The following is a 19,877-nucleotide window of genomic DNA, read 5'->3' on the forward strand; positions in this document are numbered from 1 at the left end:
AAGTAGTTCTTCGTTCTCTGGCCTTGCAAAGTAGTTGAGAAGCAGAGAATAGGTTGGTAAAACACCAAAGTAGTATTTATATTTTCCTCTCCCCCAATATTAAAAGGAAAATAATCTAATTTTATGCTATAAAAATTCAAGCTATACAACAAAATATAGGGGAAAATGACAATTTTTAAAAAATGAGGACAGTAGAGGAACAGAAAGCCAACTTGGAAGAGTTCTGAATAGCTTTCATAGTGCTGAGGATTGAACCTAGGGCTTTGTGCATGCTAGGTGAGCACTCTATCACTAAGCTAGAAACAGTTGAGCAGCAAAATAACAGTATTGGATTTCAACCCACAATGTTGAAAACACACACACACACATACACATACATGCTAATATAAATTCTCAAAAAAATAAAAAATGGACAAATCTTTCTTACAGCATTTCAAACAATATATGTACATAAGCCCCATTAGGAGGTGAAGTTTAATTCTCCTGTTTCTGTGTGTGTTTCATGAATTAGATTTAGTGCCTTCCTTCCAAAGGACAGAATATGGAAGTCAGAAAATAATAATTTAACTGGGGAGAAATACCACCTTAACCAAACTTCTGAATAGGCTCATAAGAGATTCCTCCCCTTTTTTAAAAATATATTTTTTAGTTGCCAGTGGACCTTTATGTATTTATATATGGTTCTGAGAATTGAACCCAGTCCTCACACATGCTAGGCAAGAGATTCCCTCTTCAGAGAGAATATTTACAGAAATAGAATCATGGTAACATAATCTGTTTTGTTGTTGTTCTGTTTTGGAGCAAATTTTGCTCAAAATATTGGTGAGTGATGACACCAGCAGAAGTTCTTAATTCCCATGTTAAGCTATCAGGAAATAGTTCCTTTTAAAAATTTTAATTGGGCTGGGGATGTGGCTCAAGCGGTAGCGTGCTCGCCTGGCATGCATGCAGCCCAGGTTCAATCCTCAGCACCACATACAAACAAAAGATGTTGTGTCCGATGATAACTAAATAAATATTGGGCTGGGGATGTGGCTCAAGCGGTAGTGCGCTCGCCTGGCATGCCTGCGGCCCGGATTCGATCCTCAGCACCACATACAAACAAAGATGTTGTGTCTGCCTAAAAATAAATAAATAAATAAAAATTCTCTCTCTCTCTCTTAAAAAAAAATATTTAAAAAAAATTTAAAAAAAAAATTTTAATTGATGAACCAGCTGTGAAACAGGAAATCAGTCATTTTATTAGGATTTCTTTCCAGGAGATATTTTAAATTATGGCACATGAAACAGTTCTGTTCAGATCAAACTTCCTTTATTAAAAGGCTACGTGAGCCCCCAAATCTAACTGCTTCTTAGAGTTTGACTTCTTTTTTGTGAACTTTTATTCAGGTAAATGTTAATAAAAATGGTGTTTTTTCTTCTGATAATGTCTTTTGTTAGTTTAACTCAAACATCTCTGTGAATAAACCTAAGAGGGTAAGGAAAAGGTTTTCATCCCCAAAGCCTTTCTCTCCTGGAAAGTAATATAATTCTGAGGGGTACCTACTAGATAGGCTCCTGTCCTCAAGAACATTATAGTTCTTATGGTAGGATTAAATGTTTAAATGTTAAAGATGAGAAGATAATGTTAATTATGCGATTCATTGACTTGAGTAGGAAAGACCATTCTAATCATAATTTTAAAACTAGAAGCTACTGGGGAAAAAAATACTATTGGATAAGACTAGTGGTCTCTAAACTTAAGTATGAGAGTCACCCAACAGGTTTGTTCTCTTGCCATAGAACTTGCCCCCATACACAGCACAACTGCAAGTACATATCATTATAGGGGATGCTTCATTTGCTATGATCATCAACAGTGTGTAGTTCAGCTCACTGACTACTTTGTCCTGCATTATTATCAAATTAGACAGTGTCTGTTTCTGGCTCTGCAGCCACTGACATCCACACATGCAGCTGTCCACAGCTGGAACCATCATTGTAACAAGCACTGGATGGTATAAGTGCTTTACCTCTTGTTTCTGGTACACCTTCACAGGTAACAGGCTCTAGCACCTCCTAAGGTCTCTCGTCCCTTCTAGCTACTGGCATATCTGGGCTCTTTTGGTCCCTGTTAGCTCCTAGCACACTGGGTTCTCTCTTGGCCCCTGCTGGTTTCTAGCAATCTAAGTCACAAGGTTGTGCAGTATCAATAACATGTAGCATATGGATTGTCTTGCCCCTGTTGACTCCCAGCACCCCTAAATCTCACAGGCATGACCACAAAGCAGCCAGAGACTCTCCCAATCTCTGTCTAAATTGTTTTCCAAAGTCTACCATCCACTTGTTGTTCACAAGAGCCCTTGGCTGCTGCTGCTTGGTTTTCTGCATTACCACTGTTTGCCACTGGCCAGGCTTGCAGGTATTAATCTTCCTCCTCTTTGAACTCCATCAACAATATGGGGGAAACCAAGAGGTATTTTCAAGGTTCATAAATCCTCCTCTAACTGTACTTTGGCTTCAGAGGCCTCTTTCTTATCTTGCAACTTCCTCATCTTGGCAGTCTGCATCAGTTTTTTCTCTCAAAAAAAGTTATTTCTTCATCCCACATCCCCACTGGCCATGTATGTGGCTCCTCAGGTTTCTTTTTTGGTTAAGCTGACTAGCTATAAATTAGGTGTGGGCACATTGTGTAGATCTTCGAACTTTGTGACATGTAAATTATTATGTTTTTGTTCTAGTTGATCTGGTACAAGCATACACTGAAGAATTGTTCATCTAACCAGACAAGCATGTCTGGTTATGCTCATATATCTGGGCCTCCATCTAGTAAGGATCTCTTTTTCTTTCTCTCCAAGAGCCCACCTATCTTTTTTAAATGCTTGCTGCAATCCATGTCTGTTATGGTTTAGATATGATGTCCCCCAAAAGCTCATGTGTGAGACAATGAAAGAAGATTCAGAGGAGAAATGATTGTGTTCTAAGAGTCTTAACCCAATCAGTGAGTTAATTCAGTTCACTGTAGATAATTTTTAATGTAACCTATTTCCTATTATTGCTGTTTCCAATGTATTTGCTCTGAAGACAAAGGACTATACTTAGGATAGCATTTAATGTAGTGATCACATATATGGTTAACAAATAAATATTAGATTAAACCTGAGTTATGATAGTAGTTTTTTGTTTGTTGATCAGTGACATAGTTCTTTCACCATAGATTATTTACCTCTGTTTTTTAACAAAAGTCTTGGGTTGTAAAATCTTGGTTGTAGTATACTTGGTTGTTCAATCACAGGTACTTAAAATTAAAGAAGCCATTAAAGCTGAGGCATGGTGGTGCACACCTATAATCCTAGCAATTAAGGAAGTTTTGGCAGAAGGAGCACAAGTTTGAGGCCAGTCTGGACAATTTACCAAAACCCTGTCTCAAAATAAAAAATAATAAATGGGCTGGGAAGTAGCTTGGTGGTAAAGCACCCCTTGGTTTAATCCTCAGTACCTAAAACAAAACAAAAACAAATCATTAGTGTACACCAGGGTGTGTGTGTGTTAGTTACCAGGGATTGAACCCAGGGAGAGTTTACTACTGAGTCACATTCCCAGTCTCTTTTTAAACTTTTGAGAGAGGGCTGGCCCCAAACTTGAAATTCTCTGGTATCAGTCTCCCATGCAGCTAGGATTACAGGCATGCAGTGATCACACATATGTTTAATAAATAAAATGGCTGTCTGCCATTTCTTGGAATGGGTGATCTTTACTATTCAAATTTCATTTTTAGCAAAACCTACTGAAAAAGTGAGCACATCACACCTAATATGCTAAAGCAAATCTTAAATACAGTTTAATGAATTAAATATTCTTTTATATACATATGTGTGTATATATATATATATATATGTCAGCTAAATATATATATATTTAGTTGTAGATAGACACAACACCTTTATTTTATTTTTTATGTGGTGCTGAGGATCAAACCCAGTGCCTTGCACATGCTAGGCAAACGCTTTACCACTGAGCCCCAGCCCCAGCCCCATAATTAAATATTCTTTTTTTAAAAAAACTTTTTTAGATGTAAATGGACACTGTATCTTTATTTTTATGTGGTACTGAGGATTGAACCCAGTGCCTCATACGTGCAAGGCAGGCACTCTACCACTGAGCTATAGCCCCAGCCCCCTATAATTAAATATTCTTAAGAAAACAAAACAGAAAATAGTCTGAATATTCTATTGCTGGAGTTTAAACTCCTAAGTTTAGAAACTTAGGTCAAAAAAAGCTTAAAAAGAGTGACATTTGGTTACTTCTGTAGATGGAAACTGGAATAAAAGAAACACGATTTGGAGGATATATGACAAATGAAAGACAGATAACTTAATTATTTATCAGTATCAAACCCATTAATATTCATTCAGTGGATAAATGAGCCAAGATAGGAACAAAGCTAGTTCACAAATGGGAAAATAAAATAATAAACATGGAAACAGATGTGATCAGGTGCATTCAGGCTGTGTAGGACCACAGACTAAACATGGAAACATATCCAGGTCCTGGGTAATCAGAAAAAAAATGCTTATTTAAAAAAAGAAAAAGAAAATTAAATTACAGCCAGGCTTGGTGCACAGCCTGTAATCCCAGCAATTCATGAGGTAAGGCAGGAGGATTACAAATTCAAGGCCAGCCTCATCAATTTAGTGACATCTTGTCTCAAATCAAAGTAAAAATAGTGGGGAATGTAGTTCAGTGGTGGAACACCTTGGTCTCAATCCCAAGTACTGTTATAAATAAATAAATAAATAAATAAATAAGCAAGTAAATAAAATTAAATTAAATTTTAATTTGGAAATTATATATACATATATGTAATAATCAGAAAAATGCATATTAAAAAATAAATGGTCCCTTTTGTCTGTCAAATTTTAAAATTATATATCTGTCAAAATGTAGAAAAATGGGTTAATTCATACATTGTTAATATATTATAAATAAGAATAATTATTTTGGAAAGCGATTTAGAATATTAGAATTCGTTAACACAGGATGTCCACCAATGCAGAAATGATAAAGAAAATTATTATCCTGGTTTGGGGATGTAGCTTACGGGAAAAGGACTGGTGTAGCATTGATGATGCCTAGAGCTCCACCCCAGCACCTCAAAAATAACAAAAACCAATAAAAACTCTTAACAAAACTATGATTTAACTACATATCTATAAAAAAAGGAAAACAGTGTAGAAACAGGAAAATGCTTGTAACTGATAAAAGCAGGATACAAAACTGTGTATATGAAGGTTTCAATTATCTGAAAAACTTTCGTTTATACAAAACAACAAGAATAAAAGAAACAAGCACAAGACTGGAAAGACAGACCTAAGTAGCAATAGCATTATAGGAACACTGGAGTTTGAGTGATCTTTTCTCTTGTTTTCCAAATGCCCTGTAACGGTGTAATGCGGTAAATTGATTTTGTTGTTGATCTGAATTTACTGAGGCCATGGGAAATGACCTGCTGTTTCTATAATCAGAAACAACTGCGTGGGGGTGGGGGATGTAGCTCAGTGGTAGGCACAGCACACGAGGTCCTCCAAGGTTTAACCCCCAGCGCCTAGAAGGGGAAGGGGTAAGCAAATAAGCAAACATGGACCTTAAAAAAACAAACAAAAAAAACACAACTTAAAAGTCTAGGAGGCAGATAAAGCTGAGAAAATTGTGTTACCTAAAGTCAGTTCTGGGTGAAATTGTCAATTCAACCCTGATTTCTTTTTCTTTTGCAACTTCTTCCAAGGATCCTGGTAAAGTCTCATTTTGCAAGTGATAAGTTACCCGAACTCATCCACACAAACATTGAACGTTCCAGGTTCCGTATGAGATTTGAGCCTTAATCTAAATCTCTAAGTGAAACTCTAAAGTGGAATTTCATGCCTCACTCAAGTGGTGAATGCGTATTTGCCAGTATAGCTGAAAACATTGCACCAAGATGTGATCAAACAACCAAGCAAAAGGTGAGTCCCGGTTAGCGCTGCAATGGAAACCGATTCTATTTAAACGAAAAACGTGCGGACCCAGGAAACTTGCGGCCGGGTCACGCAGTCTGACTAGGCCCCCGCAGGCATTAGCGCGTGGAGACGCAGGCCCGCGTAGAGTGGCAAGGCGGCGCGGCTCCGCCTCCGGAAGGTGCGCACACTGGGCTTCCGGCTCCGCTGTCAACCCTCCGGCACTTCCGCCTCCGGCTGTCGGCGTGGCGGTGGAATGGCTGGCTCTGAGTTGCGTGCAGCGCTGGAGCAGCGACTCGATGCCCTTGCCATCCGCACGGAGGTTGTGGAACACCCCGAGGTGAGGCTTCCGCGTTAGGCGTGACTGCAGGGACAGCCCTGGCCAGAGGAGGTGCTCACTCACTGCAGGTCCATCCGCCAAGGCCGTGGAGATAGGTTTTCCAGGGATGATGTACAGCAGAGTGCTTTCGATTAGTGACTGTGAGGTTGTCCTGAAACTTGTTTTCTTCCTGGAGTGACTTGATCACATACTATGTTGAGAACTAGTTCAAAATATGGAAAACTTGTGCATCTAACCGGTCTGGTTGTGGTCAGTTTGTCCACTTTGTGTATATAAAGTGATACAAAGCACCAGACCGCCTATTTAGTGGCCCCTACATACAGCCGGAGGAGAGGGGTTGATATTTTGCTGTCATGGATCAGTTTATCACAAAGGTTACTCTTTACACTTTACCAGCATGGCAAAAATCACCATTCCCTCCAAAAAAAAAAAATGGTTGCGAATATGCACATTTTAACATTTTTAGGACATATTTTTAGATGTTGATGAACCTTTTACTCATTTATATGTGGTGCTGAGAATCGAACCCAGTGCCTCCCAGGTGGAAGACAAGAACTATACCACTGAACCACAACCCCCACCCCTTAACATGGTTTAATGTACTAATGTGAATATTTGTACGTTTCCTGAAACTAGTGTAACTTGAGTGGTGCGGGGCATAAAGCTTACCCAAAAGTGACAATCGATGATGGCTAAAATGGCGATCTCCAAAGACCAGAATACAAAATTAGTATTCCTTACCTTTACAAATCCAACATCAAGACTCTTTTTCTGACCTTCCTCTCTTCCATATGGTCTCTGACATCGCCGCCCCCGACCTTTTGGTACTGAGGGGTGCTTAACCACGGAGCCACATTCCAACCCCCACCCCCGCTTTTTGAGATAGGGCCTTGCTAAGTTGCTGAGGCTGGGTTTGAACTTGCAAACCTCCTGCCTCAGCCTTCTGAGCCACTGGGATTACAGGTGTCGCTAGGATTACCGGTTGTGCCACTGTGCTGGGCTTTACCTGTGCATATTGCCAGATTTTCTTGATGCTTTTTTAAAAAGTCTTATGCAGCTGTCTACTTTTAATACCTGAAGTTTAAAGTTTTTTTTTTTTTTTTGAATGTGAGAGCATGCTTGGCTGCACCTTGGAATGGAACACTGGTCTAAAGAGAAACTGCCTGAGATCCTAAGATGAGGAATTGAGAAAAGGGATTGTAAATATTTCATAATGTGTAAGTATGTATATATGCATATTAATTCCTAAACTTCTCATATATGTGATTATTTTGTAGGTGTTTACAGTTGAAGAAATGATGCGTCATATCCAGCATCTGAAAGGAGCACATAGTAAGAACCTATTTCTTAAAGACAAAAAGAAAAAAAACTATTGGTTGGTGACAGTTCTTCATGATAGACAAATTAATTTAAATGATCTTGCCAAACAGTTAGGTGTTGGGAGCGGAGGTCTGCGATTTGCTGATGAAACAGTCATGCTAGAAAAGCTGAAAGTTGGTCAAGGCTGTGCCACACCTCTGGCCCTCTTCTGTGATGATGGAGATGTAAAATTTGTTCTGGATTCTGCTTTTCTGGAAGGTGGACACGAAAAGGTATACTTTCATCCAATGACCAATGCTGCAACCATGGGATTGAGCCCTGAAGACTTTCTTACATTTGTGAAGATGACAGGACATGAACCCATAATACTAAATTTTGATAAAAATTAATGCTCCGGATAACTGTATTTCTGAAAAGTCTTGTAATTTTATTTTTTTTAAAATGAATTATATATAAGATTTATTGAATCTTAAGAATTCAGGCCTAGAAGAAAATAGGCCTTGGGGTGAAGTAAGGACATGGAGTTTTTATTTTATTTCTGGTACCCTATTTTATCCCCCACCCCCCACTTTTTTTTCCTGGTAATGAAAGTAGTACCAGGAGGCAGGAACAGGGGAGAGAAAGGGGAGGTATTGGAGGGAAAAAAAAATGACCATATTATATAGTTATATTGCGTGCCTGTACAAATATATAACAATTCACTATTTTAAATTATATGAAATAAAAATCAAAAAATTGAAAGTGATAAAATAGTATCTTTGGTTTTGGGATTGTGGCTCAGTGGTAGAGTACTCGCCTACCATGCATTGAGGCACTGGGTTCCATCCTCAGCACCACATAAATGTAAAATAAAGATATTGTGTCCACCTAAAACTAAAAAGTAAATATTAAAAAGAAATAAATAAAAAAGATGGAGTTGGGCGAGGTGGCACATAACTGTAATCCCAGTGACTCAGGAGGCTTAGGCAGGGGGATCACAAGTTTGAAACCAGCCTCAACAACTTAGTGAGACCCTGTGTCAAAATAAAAAAATGAAAAGGTATGGGATTATAACTTAGTGGTGAAATGCTCCTAGATTAAATCCCCAGTACTGAAAAATTAAAAATAAAAGACATACTGAGGTAGTTTTAGTCAACTCAGATCCTGTTTTCCATCTCCTATAACAGTAAGTTATTACAGGAATGCCTTAAACAATTAGGAACACTTAGCTTTAGCTAGCTTACGTCTTTAGAATGCTTATTGTACTTGAAAAAGCAAGCTGAAAAACAATATGTGTGAAATTTACACATGGTAATGTACATAATACAATAAAAATATATTAAATTATTATTTTGGGAAACGGGGATTAAGGAATAAGGATTCTCCAACAAGATAATTAAAACAAACATGGGAGAGAAGGATAAAAACTCCGTTGTTTGGTGTTCCATTGATTTTTATGCCATTAAAAATGATTATCTGGTTCAGAGGTTATAAATCTGAACATACTTCCACAAGTTTCTTCTGTCCTTTAGGGTATTTTACTACACTATTTCTAGGATTTTACTAATTTTCTTTCAGTTAGGACATCTGAAATAGTGTATAAAAATGTAGTCAGTTGTCATATAGAAACTAGTTAAAAAAAGCAGAAAATTTGACTTTTTTTCACTTCACTTAGAATCAAACAAAAGCCTTCATTAACTGAGGATCTGACATGGTTTAGATTACAAGAAATCCTGTTGTGGGTCATTAAAATTCACATACTTTCTTTAGTACATAATCAAATGGGATGTTACTGAAAGGTAAAATAAAGGTAATGATTACTTGACTGTAAAGTTCCATGTTAGTTTTTAACTAGTCTGTACTGTATTTCTAAGACAATAGTAATTTTAGGTTGCTTTGCACATAAAATGAAGGAATAAAATCTTAATTTGAGGACCTTGAGAAGCTTGTCTGATGGTGAAAACAGGTCTAGGAGGTCTGATTTGCCCAAGGATACAAGGCAAATTGCCCCCCAAAGTCTGTAAGTGGAAATTTTGTACAGTCTAGTACACTGGTCCCCACTTCTCTGCAGTTTTGCTTTCTGAGGTTTTAGTTACTCATGGTCAACCACAATCCAAAAATAAGTGAAAATTCCTGAAATAATTCACAAGTTTTAAACTGGGTGTTGTTCTGAGTAGCATGATGAATTCTTACATCTCATCCAGCTTGGGGTGTTTATCATTTCTTTGTCCAGTGTATCTATGCTGTACCAGCCCTTTAGTCACTTAGTAGCCCTCTTGGTTACCAGACTTACAGTGGATCAACCATGTTAGGATCAACTGTAGTGGTATCAACTGTGTTAGGATAACTGTAGTATTGCTGTTCAAGTAATTTTTATGTAGTAGTAGTCTAATGCTTTATTACAATTCCTACATCATTGACCTCACCCCCCCCTTACTTCATCACATTATTTTTATCATTTGACATCTCATGAGTGAATACAATAAGATATCGAAAGAGATTACACTCATGTAACTTTTATTATATGTTATAATTATTCTATTATTGGTTACTAGCATTAATGTCTTACTGTGTCTATAAACTTTTATCATAGTTATATATGTTATAGGAAAAAACAGTACATATAGAATTTGGTATTACTTAATACTTTTATCAGGGATCCACTGGGTTTTGGCCTATATGGGGGGCCCAATATATGTAAACTGTATTTATACCCATTTTGGGATTGAGAGAACTGACAGAGACTCTTCACTTTCTCCCCAAACCTCTAATATTCATCCCAGTATGATAAGAGCAAAGTAATCTGAAGTGAGGAATTACATCTGAAAGTAGTTCTCCAGGGTACAGAATGACACTTGGTTAAAATTATGACTTAAGAATGATTACTACTTCTTGTAAAAAATCACCTTTTATTTTTTATATATCAGTCTGAAAAGTGAATGTTAATCCAACTTTTTAAAGGAGAAACAAAGTTAAAAGCTAGGTTGAAAATGAATGTTTTTAAAAGACAAATCAAACAATGGTGCCTCTTTTCACGAGTTGGATTTCTATGGCTGATATTAAGTATTGCCAAGTAATAAACATTTTGCCATTCAACTCCAAATTCTCATCAGCATTAGTTTTAAAGGAAATGTTACAGTTATATATTGATTTGGTATTTAATAACAGTTGTAAGTACAATGGCAAACACTGGAGAAAGAACCCTCAGAAAAGAAAAAGGCCATTTAAAATCAGGTTTTGTTAATGGGGGTTGTAAGTGCAACATTATCCGTTAAGCATTCCTTTTAAGGCATTTCATTATCCAAATAACATGTACATCAAGTTTGTAAGTTATAAAATGGGCTCCTTTTGTATTACTCATTCAAGGCTTTAAGAAAAAAAAAAAACACATTTTGGGATTAGGTAGTTGAAAAGAAAACCACGAAATTCACTTTTCTTTTAAAAAGTAACTTAAAATACAAAAGTAATTTAGAATACATTATTATTCCCATTATAATTTCAGATTTGGTACAGTATCATTTTCATTTCCTGACATAATCTGTTAAGACAGTACAGGTTGTAGAACTTGATCTGTGAGGTGGCTGCAATTCTATTACACACACGGTGGTTTTTTAAAATAGGCCCTTACCATGCCTGGCATGAAAGGTGCTACATACGAACCTGTCTTATAAACTCTTTGGTAACCACCAATTCAAAAACTTGGACCAAAACATTTCCACATGGCTAGATTTGAAGCACATGATTACAGCTCTAGGCCAAAGTTATTACCCTGTATATTGAATTTTTCAGTTTCCTTAGGGGTTTTAGGTATTGATTCAGAGTAGAACCAGAAAATTAAAAGTATGTCTGGCTCATCAGGAATAGGCCCTGGTGAGTTTCCAGTTGGCTTTACTATTTTGTTTGACAGAAGTTTATGTAAGGTAAAAGAGTGGCTTCCTACATGTTTGCTTCTGGTGGTAGCTTTTGGAGAAAGTAAAATATTCATGTGGTTATTATCTAGTCCTTTCTTGAAATGGTATGAAAAAGGTGATGAATATAATTGAGAGTATTTGTATTTTTACAGTCTCGCTATGTCCCCTTCTTTGAGTCTTTTCAATTGTCCTTTTAGATCAGCCTTTTTAAATTTAGTATTTCAAAGGCTGTCATTCAGCATTTTCTGTAGAAACAGTAATGTGCTGGTTAATTCAGCAGATTCTCTATTTTAGAATATTAGTATCCTGGAGAGGTGAAAGTGTGATATTCATCTTCATTGGGCCACCTCACTCACACTCATTAAATTTCAACTTTTCAGTAACAGTTCTGGGATGTGTCCTAGCTGTGCAAATTAGATGCTAGTTAATATAAATCTAAGTTACCCACTTACTGTATTTAGCTAAAACATAATGTCTACATTTACTTTCAACTTACCCAACCAAAAATAAATTTACATTTTTTACATGCAAAGTGTCTCTAGACTGTCATGATACCCATTTACCAATTTGATACTTGAATCAAGGGAGTCGTGATAGAGAGATCTCAAAGTCTAGAGAATAGATTTTGAATATTTCTGTTGTGCAATATTTGTATTTCAGTAAGAATCTTTTGTATTTACATTTATATAGCACCTTTCATCCAAGAGTTTCAAAGAGATTTAACTTTATTTGGTGGCAAAACCTACGTTAATGATGACACTGAGTTAATAAATCCAAGTTCTCTAATTTTCATTTCTATTTCTGGTCAGCTAAACATGCTGTCTCTCTTTCTTTTTTATTGATGGTCTTTCCAAAGAGAACTATAAACACGACACTGCTAACCAAAAAGAGAGACAGATGGATGGAAGGGGAGAGAGGCTATTCTCATGGCTACTGGGTTAGTAATGATACACACACAGTTCATAGATCACATATTAAGGAATAAGGAATCATTTCTAAAAAGTCCTTTAGAGCTGGTAATGAGAGCCTAAGAAGTGTGCTATTAAAATAAAAATAGTCAATATCTTATTTCAGAAGACTATTTGATATTTATTGTTAAGTAATGAATTTGTATTAATGAGTATCAATGCAGTTTTTTGGACTTCATAAGAAAATAAAACTGTGATATAAAAATTGGAACTACTAAAAAATGATGTTTCTCTGGGTTAACTAAATCTACTTTTTTGTGCTTCTTCCAAATGTTTAAGGTAACAAATGCATACAAATATTTCAAAAGTACCTGTTAATCAGTTTTCAACTTTAATGTAATATTATAAAGAACAAAAACAGAAAAGTTCTTATTAATAAATGATAACCTTAATAATAAATGAGTTCCTGGCAAAATGCAGATCGTAATAAATTATTTACATTATTTTTGCCATAAGAAAACTTCTTAAGCAACAGTCAGCTCTCAAGTTAAAAAAAAAAAAAAAAAAAGAAAAGAAACATACGTAGCCCAACAGTAAAGAAGTGAAACAGTGAAACAGCTTTACCTTGGGAATGCTATTTAATGGAAAACCATCTTATTAAAAAAAGTTTCAGAAAAACACTTTTATCTTGGATCCATGTATGAATGCTTAGTGTAGCTTAGTTAGGAATAAGGAAGATTAATATTTTTATAATTCCTATCTCTTGTTATGAATTTTCAGATTTATCTTATAAACTGAATTTTTTGCAGTGCATCAAAGATAACTGACTTTAAAAAGAAAAAAAGTACCAACACATGCAGTCTAACGAAAAAATGGCTCTGACATGCCAAAACAATTTTCTCTGTATCTTCATATACAGTACATTCCACAAAATACTACAGCATTTAATTTAGATTTACACAACTAAATATAAATGGCTAGATTTGGACTAATACTTAGCAGAAGCATTAAGCAAACATAGATAAATTCATAAACAAATGATGAGAGAAGTAGATTGTTCCTGGAGTACTTCTTTTAACACTTGACCTTAAAACACTTGGTCCTTAGTGAGAGAACGTCCTTTATTCAGTAGAGCTTAACAATACAACGTATAGTTAAGTCCTAAAACCTTCTAAAACTTTTGGCAGTTGAATCCAGTAGTGCTCCTTGATTCAAGGAAGGAATGAAGGTTTGTATTTCTTGCCTGCTCTATTCACGAAGGATTGTTTAAAAGTCTCCTTAAAGATTTTTAAAAAATGGTTCCTATAGTTGCTAGGTGTCTTGTTACTTCAGAAATAAAGGCTTCATACTGAGAACCTGAAGGACACTTTTCTCTCTGTATTTAGTTGAAAGGCAGAAAGAAGAAAGAAAATATAAGAAAAGCTTGAAGATAAGAGGGATACTAACTACAGAACAGCCACTATGAACAGCATGCACCAGATACTTCAATGGGAATGAGAGAGTGACAGAAAATGAGACAATTTTTCTTTATAGAATAGGCATCTAGTTTATTCTCATTAGTTATCAACAAAATAGTGGGGGAAGCTCTATTTTTACCACAAAAAGATTATCATTACTCACCAGGAAAATTAAATTTAAAGTGAAGGGAAAAAAAGAATTTGTAAAGATTTGTTCCCTGCCCTGACAGGCAAAAACCTAGGGCAACCAACTAATCTTGTTTTACTAGTAAACAAGACAGAAAGTCAACCAATTAAGCAAGCAATATTTACATCTGTTAATGCAATATGCACTTGTTCTCAACTTAATTTGGTTAGTTTATATAAATGAGACTAATCTCATTTACATTATAAGCAGTAAACTCACCACTTGGCCCACATGTCATGTAGTGGGCAATAGAATTAGGAGCTTTGTTGCTCCCTAGACCTGCTTTTTGAATGTCTGCTTTCTTGTACTTTGTCCACATCTGCAGGAGAAAAGCAGTTCATGTTATTTATTCAAAGTTAAACAAAACAATTCATGAAGATTAGACACTAAAGAGTTCTCATTGAGTAGGATAAGGAGAAGGAAACTGTAACTGGGAAATTTATTAACCTGATAGACATCTCATTATTTAAAGATGATTTTCACACTTAGTTAATTTGTTTTTCAGTATCGGGGACTGAACTCAGGGACACATGACAAATGAATTACATCCCGAGCTCTTTTTATTGTTTGAGACAGGGTCTCACTAAGTTACTTAGGCCCTTGCTTAAGCTGCTGAGTTGGCCTCGAATTTACAATCTTCCTGTCTAAGCCTCCCATGTTGCTGGGATTACAGGCATGTGCCACTGCACCTGGCTTAATTTTTACAATTTATTTATATAATTATGAATTTATGTATTTATTTATTTAGTTCAGGGCTGAGGACTGAACCCAGGGCCTCACAAATGCCAGGCAAAGTGCTCTTGTACCGAGTCACATCTCTAGCCCTTGATTTTTAAATTTTAAAGCTACAAACATTATAAAAGTTATCACTATTTCTTAAAAACCTGTAACAATGACATTTTTCTGTGTGTCAGGGTCACATGATTTATTTAGTAAATATTTGTTTATTTACCAAATGGTTACATAACATACAGTTTTTTTTAAACTTTATTTTATTTATTTAGTATTTTATGTGGTGTTGAGGGTGCTGAGAACCAAACCCAGTGCCACACATATGTTTGGCAACTGCTCTACCACTGAGCCCCAACCTCAGACCTACATACAGTTTTTATTTATTTATTTATTTATTTATTTATTTATTTATTTATTTATTTATTTATTTATAAAAGAGAGTGAGAGAGGAGAGAGAGAGAGAATTTTTTAAAAATATTTATTTATTTTTTTTTAGTTCTCGGCAGACACAACATCTTTGTTGGTATGTGGTGCTGAGGATCGAACCCGGGCCGCACGCATGCCAGGCGAGCGCGCTACCGCTTGAGCCACATCCCCAGCCCCTACATACAGTTTTTAAAGTAAACTATAATTTTGCATATAACAGAAGCATCCAGAATGAAATATTTGTATTATTTACTAAGAAAACCGGGGTTGAGTTATATTTTTTAAATAATATGCCACTCATATTGATTACAGCTAAAATTGTTTTGCTCAAAGTGGATCTATAGCATGACATTATGTGTATAATATTGCACAAATCATATGGGTATAACTTCTAGAAACCTAACTCAGGAATATAAAAGCTATTTAATTTCATTGTTTATAAAATTGAATAATTTTGAATCTTCAAATGGTTTTCAAATAAACCTTTGTGAAGATGTAGATATTCAGGGAGGTGTCTTGGAGAAAATAAGCGCAGCTGCTTAATTGAGTCTTAATTGATTTATCTTAAATTTTCTTTTGCCATCTATGTAAATTTTCATTTACAGAAAGTATTATGCTAATTTAAACAAAATTTTTGGAGGCAATGGTTCTGTACAATTTATAAGTCTTTTTCCCCCACCACAAAAATTTTACTTCAATTGTTCTGAAGTAACGGAGGTAAGATACTAGTTTTGTTTTGGGGAAATTTCATAATTCCATAGCAGTTGATGGTTTCTGGAGGAAGTCTAATCTGCATTCAAAGACAATCTTCAGGACTCATGGAAATGTTATGTATTTGTTCTACATGCACAGTGTATATATTCATTTTGAAAATATGCTATATATCTATACACATACAATTAATTGGGAGGAAATACTTCTTTCCTATAAGTTTAATTTTGTAAAATAACCACATTAATATAACAGTACATGAGTTTTAAATGTATTTTGAATGAATAAAGTTAATATTGTATTTGTATCATATATGGCTCCCATCTAATCTCAGCTATATTTACCAGTAAACTGATACTAGGTTATAAAAAAAGACTATAATCCCAGTGATTTGGGAAGCTGAGAGAGGAGGATGGCAAGTTTGAGATCAGCCTTGGCCACTCAGTGAGACCCTATGGGTTGGAGGGGAGTAAAAGGGAATGGGAATGCAATTCAGTGGTACAGCATCCCTAGGTTCAATACCCAGTGAGAGAGAGAGAGAGAGAGAGAGAGAGAGAGAGAGAGAGAGAGAGAAGAAGAAGGAGGAGGAAGAGGAGGAGGAGGGGGAGGGGGAGGAGGAGGGGGAGGGGGAGGGGGAGGGAAGGGGACAGAGAGAAAACAGGGGAAAAAATATTAGTACCCAAAATTTTGGAATGTTAGGACTAACTGAGCAAAAACTGATAGTAAAATAGAATGAAGTATTCATGCAGAAAGTGTAGTTGGTGGTACTAAAAAAGGTGAAAATTTCTGATTTTGTACATCTGATTACCTGTACTAGACCAAATGGAAGGAACCTAATCTGTGAAATGATCTTATGTTAAGTATGAGACTTAATTTACCAAGGATACACATTTCATTAAGCAAAGATTCTCTGTGATTTTTCCTCTAGTCTAATAATAACAGCTTAATAATAATGAATATAAAATAATAATTAATTCATTCTTACTTAAAGTCACATTTCAAGGCATTCCTTCCAGATTCCAGGCTGAGTTATTTTCAGTAATAGTTAGGCTCAACCAAAATGGCAAAAATATTCCAAAGACAGATCTAAGATATATTCCTCCAGATGTAAGTGAATCAGGATTACAGTTTTTTTCCCTTAATATTCTGGGAATTAGAAATTCAAGTTTATCTGATTTGCTTTAAAAGTTATATTAACATAGGAAGATAATTTAGAAGTTTATGACAGGGCTGAGGTGTACCTCAGTGGTAGAGCACTTGCCTAGCATGTGCGAGGCACTGGGTTCAATTCTCAGCATCATATAAAAATAAATAAATAAATAAAATAAAGGTATTGTGTCCATCTACAACTTAAAAAAAAGTTTACGACAACGGAGTTAAGAGTTTGCAAATATTATATTTATCTTATATATCGTGTTTTTTGCTACAGCGTTTATATTTGTTCTTGTTCTATAATTTGTCTTATAAAAACACAGTTGTTTGTTTAAATGGTTAGAAGTCCTAATTGTACATTTTAGCAAAATGTATTAATTTTAAAAAATTGCTTTAAGGAAATACATACATATTTTAATCATTAATTACAGAAGTGATGATTTTCACTTTGTAAACTTGCTACCCTTTTGAAATAAAAGTAAAAGTACAAAAATTTCGAACATATTGAGTATGATTGTTTATTTCTCTTTGAGTCTATAAAAAAAGAACTAGAAAAACTACTGTGTTAACTGGTTCCAAGTAAATAAATCATCTTGAAGGAAAGATAGTACTTAAACTGTTGTATTTATCAGGAAAATGCAAAGAAGAGAATTAGTACAACTGCTTCTAGTCACTGTGTAAATGACATTTAAATTTGAAGGGGTTTTCAATGGGTAACACTAAATTTATGAATATTTACAATGTCTTAAATCTGAACAATATTTTATAAAAATGGGCATCATTAAAATTTGCTACACAAAATGTTAAATTGCATTATTAACTATTTCTTTGTATGCACAACAAACAGCATAGTTAAACTATATAAGAAAATGATTTTTTTACATATTTTTCTTACTAACACTGTACATGTGCAATATAAAGTGCACATTCTGGGGTAAAAAGGAGAGAGAGAAAAGTAGGAGCAGAAGATGAAGAAGGAGAGAGAGTGGACATTCGCTTTTTGGAAGCAACAAAGCAAATATGACTTTGAAATGTATTATTGGTAACAGAACATGCAACTATTTTAACATGCATAAGATATCAATGTAATAACCTCTTTATCAAGTGACAAAAAATGTGAAAGAGGAGCACATATAGTTGAGGTTTTTAAAGTCATGCATAAAATGTACAATGTAATTAATATTTCATGCAGGCTTTGGTGTGGTTACACATTTATGTATATATACATGCCATCACATACAGCTGAAGACAATGCCACAATTTTCAAATAAAAAAAAAAAAAACTAGCCAAATGATACTTTTCAATAGCAGCTCTTCAAATCAGATTAGAGAAGCACAGTGCATATTAAAGAACATCAAAGTATTGTGCAAATTTGATCATACACAACCATATTCATACCAAACAGTTTGATTATCCTCAGAAACCAACAATGCAGCTTCTGTGTCATCAGGATAGAGGCATGCAGGAATGATAAGGTTATTGCTATCTATAGAGGACTGTGAGTTACTGTTACTAGGGTTCTGACTATCAGAACACTGCTCATTATCTTTCTTTGCAGCTTTATCCGAAGGGGCAAAAACCTGGTCAGTATCTCTGGTGACTGATCTGAGAGGTAACCCACTTATGTTACTAACTAATTCTGTATTCAGGGATAAGAATGGCTGAGATGAATGAACCATAGTAAGTGATCCTATGTTATCTTTAGTTGCTATTCCAAATGTCTCATTAGATATATTAAAAGTAGCAAAAGTTTGGTTTGGAAAATGTGACTTTTCTGTTCTTGAGCTTCTAGTCAGGGCAGATAGAGACTCAAGCATATCTGTAGCTAAATCATTTTGGGCATGAGAATCTACAGCACGTGCTGAACTGTGAAATGCATGAGAGGACCACTGGTGTAAATGGTACTCACTAGATGCTGCAGTGATGTTGCTATCAGCAGCAGGTGGTGGTGAATCAACTGATACAGGTACTCTACTGTCCTTGGTCAAAAAATCATGGATGCTTGTCCTTCGTGTAGTTCCTTCGGCAGTAGAGATCACACTACTTGCACGAGGTAAAGTGGCATAAGGATTGCTATCTTTTGATTGTCGTGACAGAGAGGTTTCTTTTACTAATTTTATCTTTCCTTGAGTGCCTGGTGTAGTTTTTCCTGAAGAACTAATGAAGTATGCATCTTCAGTCTTTCGAGGACCAGATCTCACAAATTCAGGCTTAGTTGTCCGTCTCTCATAGAAGTCCCCTGGGGCTTTTCCACTTACTGACCTGGCAAGACCAGAGCTAACTGGTTTGTCTTTTCCCAAAAAGTCAGAAGAGACAGACAAACTTTTCATTACTTCATCTAAGAGATTCTCTTGGCTTGAGGACTTTAACTGTTTAAAAAAAAAATTAAAACAGATCAGTAAATACAGCCATGTTTTGATTTTCCTGATATACTGAGCTATATGATATACAGATGCTGGTAATTCTTAACACTCCAGAATTTTTTTAAAAAAGCTCTAAAGTTCAAACAGATATTTAACTTGTGATTTAACTTGTGGTATTCTTCTTCTTCTTCTTCTTCTTTTTTTTTTTTTTTTTGGCACCATGGATTTGAACCCAGAGGCACTAAACCACTGAACCACATCCCCAGCCCTTTTTTATTTTGAGACAGGATCTCAGTATGTTTCGTAGGGCCTCCCTAAATTGCTGAGGCTAGCTTTGAACTTGCAATCCTTCAGCCTCAGCCTCCTGAACCCTGGGATTACAACCTCTGCACCAGGTGATATTCATGTTAATTAAGGT

The 19,877-nt window shown here is 35.5% G+C and overlaps 2 protein-coding genes across 3 annotated transcripts in view; one reads left to right on the top strand and one right to left on the bottom strand.

Moving 5' to 3' along the window:
• The first annotated feature begins 5,899 nt into the window (after positions 1-5,899).
• On the top strand, positions 5,900-9,006 carry LOC113190553 (prolyl-tRNA synthetase associated domain-containing protein 1). Its single transcript, XM_026399911.2, has 2 exons — positions 5,900-6,312; positions 7,590-9,006. The coding sequence occupies exons 1-2, from the start codon at positions 6,229-6,231 to the stop codon at positions 8,019-8,021; spliced, it is 516 nt and encodes a 171-aa protein (XP_026255696.1). The 5' UTR covers positions 5,900-6,228; the 3' UTR covers positions 8,022-9,006.
• A 1,165-nt stretch (positions 9,007-10,171) lies between these two features.
• Ccdc88a (coiled-coil and HOOK domain protein 88A) overlaps positions 10,172-19,877 on the bottom strand; it is a 133,872-nt gene continuing 124,166 nt past the window's right edge. The window contains exons 31-33 of one of the 2 annotated variants that reach the window (XM_026399893.2): positions 19,006-19,465; positions 14,294-14,393; positions 10,172-13,805 (exon numbers count right to left, since the gene is read on the bottom strand). In XM_026399893.2, the coding sequence (XP_026255678.1) occupies positions 14,329-14,393; positions 19,006-19,465 (525 nt within the window). In that variant the 3' untranslated portion in view covers positions 10,172-13,805; positions 14,294-14,328. Of the gene's footprint in view, positions 13,806-14,293; positions 14,394-18,472; positions 19,466-19,877 lie in introns of those variants that run through there. The other variant, XM_026399892.2, reaches the window with a different exon arrangement.

Source organism: Urocitellus parryii, chromosome 12 (assembly GCF_045843805.1).
Source record: "Urocitellus parryii isolate mUroPar1 chromosome 12, mUroPar1.hap1, whole genome shotgun sequence".
NCBI lineage: Eukaryota > Metazoa > Chordata > Mammalia > Rodentia > Sciuridae > Urocitellus > Urocitellus parryii.

Excerpts from the sequence above, each read along its gene's own strand:
- LOC113190553 (XM_026399911.2), top strand. The coding sequence starts at position 6,229 with ATGGCTGGCTCTGAGTTGCGTGCAGCGCTGGAGCAGCGACTCGATGCC. Across the intron at positions 6,313-7,589 it reads AGGTTGTGGAACACCCCGAG|GTGTTTACAGTTGAAGAAAT; the intron begins GTGAGGCTTCCG and ends ATTATTTTGTAG.